The following is a 4,260-nucleotide window of genomic DNA, read 5'->3' as shown; positions in this document are numbered from 1 at the left end:
GCAGTATAATCTGGTTTCTGCCTTGGATGCACTTTCCAATTTCCAATCACTCTCTCCTCCTTTTGTCCAATTAAATTAAAAGTAATGTCCATATTCAGCCTTGTCAAAGGCTGAAGATCACTCCGCCATTTTCCTTCTTCAGCCACATAAAATGAGGTCATAGTACCTGCTCGTTCGGGGTTCCAAGCGATTCAAGCAGGTACTAAAATGTGATGTCGTCAGACTGCATGCCACCGATTGGCTAGTAAGTAGCATCACTCAGTCAGTCATGAGTGTGTCTTATTCGCAAAAATTAAAAATGCCATTTTTGAAACCTGGCAACATGACTACAAAAAAACAACGCCGTGGTCCCTGAATCTAAAGAAAAGCCACACACTGAGCAGCAGGTATATTCTTGCCTCGATGTCCACCTTTTGTTGTAGCGTTTGTGTTGCATATTAATTGTGTCACAGGGCGCTCGGACGCGCTGCTATTATAATAACCACGCAGGTTAGGTTGTACTGGATTTTAATGTAAAACCAGTCAATCTGAGGCGATCAGTGGTTAGTCAATCCGAGGTAAGTACTAATGGAAAAAGGGGCTTATGTATGGAAGAGGTCAGGAGGGAGGTACAACAGTACAACTTTAGAAACATTTTTACAACATGGTGGATGTGCCATGGTGTCATGGTTTTGTACTGCGTTGCAAAAAGTGGTGCTGGTGCTTTCATACCCTCCACAACATTCGAACCATTACATTGTTGCGATAGACAAAAACAGGCAAAACTATGAAAGCTATAGTGTTTACAGTTATTTTCTGTTGTTTTAACATAAAAAAGATACAATTATCCATTACTCGTGTCTTTTTTTGTAAGAAATATGACTGAAAACACAATTAGCTAGCAGCTGATTCCTGCTGCCACAGTTGCATTCTGTTTCTGACAATATTTCAGGCAGTATGTGAAGAACACCTTTGAACAGACAATGATATCATTTACAAAATGATATCATTGTCTGTTCAAAGATGAAGAACACCTTTGAACAATGATCTTTTACAAAATGAAAAAAAGACATGAACCATGAAACAGTTTCTGAATATTGTGACCAATTAATGATTATATTTGAATAAAAAACAAACAAAAAAAAAACCACACTTCCCTTTTATTTCTATGGCATCAATAATAGTGGTCTTAATTGCAGAATCTGACAAAAATACAGAATTACTTCAAAGATGATTACAGAAACTGTCATTGATCTGGATAAACATAAATATCCCGGATATGTAATAATTTCCAATTTTTAGAATATGCCTAATAAGGTGAACAACACACATTATTCTCCTTGTTCTCTTAAAGAGACAGAAAGGGTTTTAACAGCTGGTTGTTCAGTTTTTATCATAAACATCTTTTTGGAAAGATCTCTTTCTTCTACAGTATGCTGACCTCACAGGAGCCTGGCTGAAGTATCTGTAGAGTGACAACTAATTTCACAGCTTTTCTAAACCAGGGGTAGAACATAGCATAAATCAAAGGATTTAGACAGGAGTTAAAATAATACAGATAGATCACAATGGATGCAGATGAGCTGTTGAGCAACTCGTATCCAAAAAATGAAACAATGTAATATGGGCAGAAACATAATAGAAACACAAGAACAAGAACACCCAGAGTCCTGGCTGCTTTTAACTCTGATTTCTTTGCTGTTAGAGTCACTGAGAGCTGCAGTGTGACAGCTGTAACATGAGAGCGCATGGCACGGGCCTGAGACACAGCCACCACAAATACTCTCATATACAGAAATACGATGACAGTAACTGGAGCAATAAAAGTTAAAACAATGTCAGTGGTTCCTACAATGTAGTCTATGACAAATACACATTCTCCATAACAGGAAGTATGTCGTTCTCGTTGAAGCAGGTCGTCCTTTATAAATAGTATGTTGTAAAAAACCGAGCAGAGCCAACACAGACAGACGCAGAGTTTCACTCTTCTGTCAATGATTCTGGTGGGGTAATGCAGAGGGTCACAAATAGCCACATAGCGGTCGACTGATATCAGCACCATAATGCCCACTGAGGCAGAGGTAATGACGAAGCATATATAACTATACAGAGAACATGTGAGTTGACCAAGAAACCAACAAGCTGTGTCTCGTAGGATTTTTGCTGGCATCAACAACAGACCAATGAGAAAGTCTGAGACAGCCAGAGAGAGGAGGAGGATGTTAGTGGGTGTGTGGAGCTGTCTGAAAGAAGAGAGAGAAATATCAAGAAGTCATTATTTCTATACTAAAACAATCTAAACAAACAAAATTATTACAGCTGTCCTATCCGAAAGTGTAGACAGTTGAAAGGGTAGTAGAGGATAGAATCTTTAGAGTTGCACATTATTGTCCGATAATAGTCTACCCATAAGATATAAATTAACTTAAATTTAGTCGTATTTAGTAGTAGAGTTGTAGTAGTAGTAAAGCCACAGCAGAAGTTTAAAAAAGTAAATCTCTGCCTGAAGTGGGAGACTGAGACAATGACGAGAAGGTTGAGAGCCACAGTTAGCAGAGAGACTGAAAACACCACAACGTAAGGGAGCAAAACTTGAGACAGAGATGTTTTAGGCTTCTTGCAGGAGATGTTGAAGAGTTGTGGAAAGCAGAGCTCTGCTTCGTCCTGGGTCTCCATCTTCACACACCTGCAGAGAGCTGCAGCTCTGGCATCAATGTGAGCAGAATATAACTGATCCTCACACCTTCTCTAAACTCCTCCCCTCATCATTCTTTCAGCGTCTGTAATGCCCCCTTCAGTGCACACTGAATCCAGGCTGACCACTTGCTGATAGTATTGTATTAATCTGGCAAGTAATTACTGACCACATCTAGCCCAATGTTCTTAGGGTTACATTAGTTTCTGAAAATGCTACATCCTAGTAACATTAGCTAACTAAAACTGCAAACTGCCTTTTTTGTAAATTAATGTGCTTTTCAAAATAAAGCAGCACCAAGCCCTGTTTGCACAGTCTTAGAGCAATGGCTGTAACCTACATCCTTATGATAACAGCAACTGCAACAATAAAGGTTAGAAAATAAAGCTTATTAGTCTCTGCAATGTACCATATGGGAATCACAAATTCTGTATGGCAGGAACCTTCCTGGTTGAATAAGATCATTTGTTACAAATACACTGCTGTAGAAAATACAACAGGTCCATGAATCACAGAAAAGGAGTTTTACTCTTTCTGAGACTCAAGTGGGATAATGCAGAGATTCACAAATAGAAACACTCATATTTTAGCACCATGTCTGCTGCAGAAATTCCCCAGACTTGCCTGCTTAGGTCCCATTCGGAAGCCCTGTGGACAGGCTACTCAAGACCTACATGTGCACATTGCCACATTATTGCCAGTAGGGTGTGGACTAGAATTCCCGGTTTCCTTCCACATATAGCTTTGCAAAAATTGCATAGAAAGCGCTTGCATAGTCATGTTTGACTTCATGCTTTTCTGAATAGTTTCTGAGATGCTTAGAACTCGAATTGCACTGCTGGAAATAGTTTATTTTGATGCACATGCTGTTTTCTTTGCAAATTTGCATCATAGGATTGTTTTTTGTTTTTCCTGCAGTATATAAAAATTGTTGTATCTCAAAAATAAAACTATGAAGACACTCAAAATAAATTTCCTGTTGTTGTAAACAATTTTTTGCAACTTTTTTGTATTTAAAGTTTTGAGGGATAAACCTCTTAAATTTCCCCAAGTAGAAATATATGTAAAAAAAACAAAAACGATTTTCAATTCTTTTGTAGTTTATTGCACTTTTTTGTAATTAATGTAGTTACTATGGACTTAATGCATACATATTATTAAAATATGGGCTATAACAGTTGTATTGATATACAGTATATGTAGACAGATGGGCTACTCGCCTTTCTTTTTCTCTGTCTCTCTCTCTCTCTCCTGCGCTCGTTCTTTTCGCTGCGCAACTAGGTTAATTGGGAACCCACCTGCATATTGATTGCAGGGTGGGGTTAGCCCATATAAAGCTAAGCCGGTGTTTTTGTTGGATCATTCCTCCCGTGCATTCGGCGCAAAGCAGCAGTAAATGCTGGCACACTGCGACGGACTGATCAGCAAGAGCAGATCATATGACAGCTACAGGTATGCTCTCGCTTAACCTCAGATTCCCTCCGAGTACTGGAATTTGTGTTAATATAGTTTTTGACTCCCTCAGACATCGGTGCGTGTGTGGTTCTTTGTGTCTGGGGATGGGCGTCCAGGTACACACCGGCTCA

At 39.1% G+C, this 4,260-nt stretch overlaps 1 protein-coding gene across 1 annotated transcript; it reads right to left on the bottom strand.

Annotated features, from left to right (window-relative positions):
• Positions 1 to 1,226: 1,226 nt before the first annotated feature.
• Positions 1,227 to 2,655, bottom strand: LOC146690393 (trace amine-associated receptor 13c-like). Its single transcript, XM_085435430.1, has 2 exons — positions 2,483 to 2,655; positions 1,227 to 2,222 (listed from the first exon to the last, which is right to left on the bottom strand). The coding sequence occupies exons 1-2, from the start codon at positions 2,653 to 2,655 to the stop codon at positions 1,406 to 1,408; spliced, it is 990 nt and encodes a 329-aa protein (XP_085291556.1). The 3' UTR covers positions 1,227 to 1,405.
• Between the last annotated feature and the right edge of the window lie 1,605 nt (positions 2,656 to 4,260).

The sequence above is a fragment of the Copadichromis virginalis genome, linkage group LG16, assembly GCF_057382275.1.
Source record: "Copadichromis virginalis isolate Kocher_CV1m ecotype Utaka linkage group LG16, C_Virginalis_male_GT1.1, whole genome shotgun sequence".
NCBI classification, from domain to species: Eukaryota; Metazoa; Chordata; class Actinopteri; order Cichliformes; family Cichlidae; genus Copadichromis; species Copadichromis virginalis.
The sequence above is the reverse complement of the archived record's forward strand: the minus strand, read 5'-3'. Positions and strand labels throughout refer to the sequence as shown.

Coding starts and splice junctions, on each gene's coding strand:
- LOC146690393 (XM_085435430.1), bottom strand. CDS start 2,655: ATGGAGACCCAGGACGAAGCAGAGCTCTGCTTTCCACAACTCTTCAAC. Junction 2,223..2,482: donor GTCTCAGTCTCCCACTTCAG/GCAGAGATTTAC, acceptor CTCTTCTTTCAG/ACAGCTCCACACACCCACTA.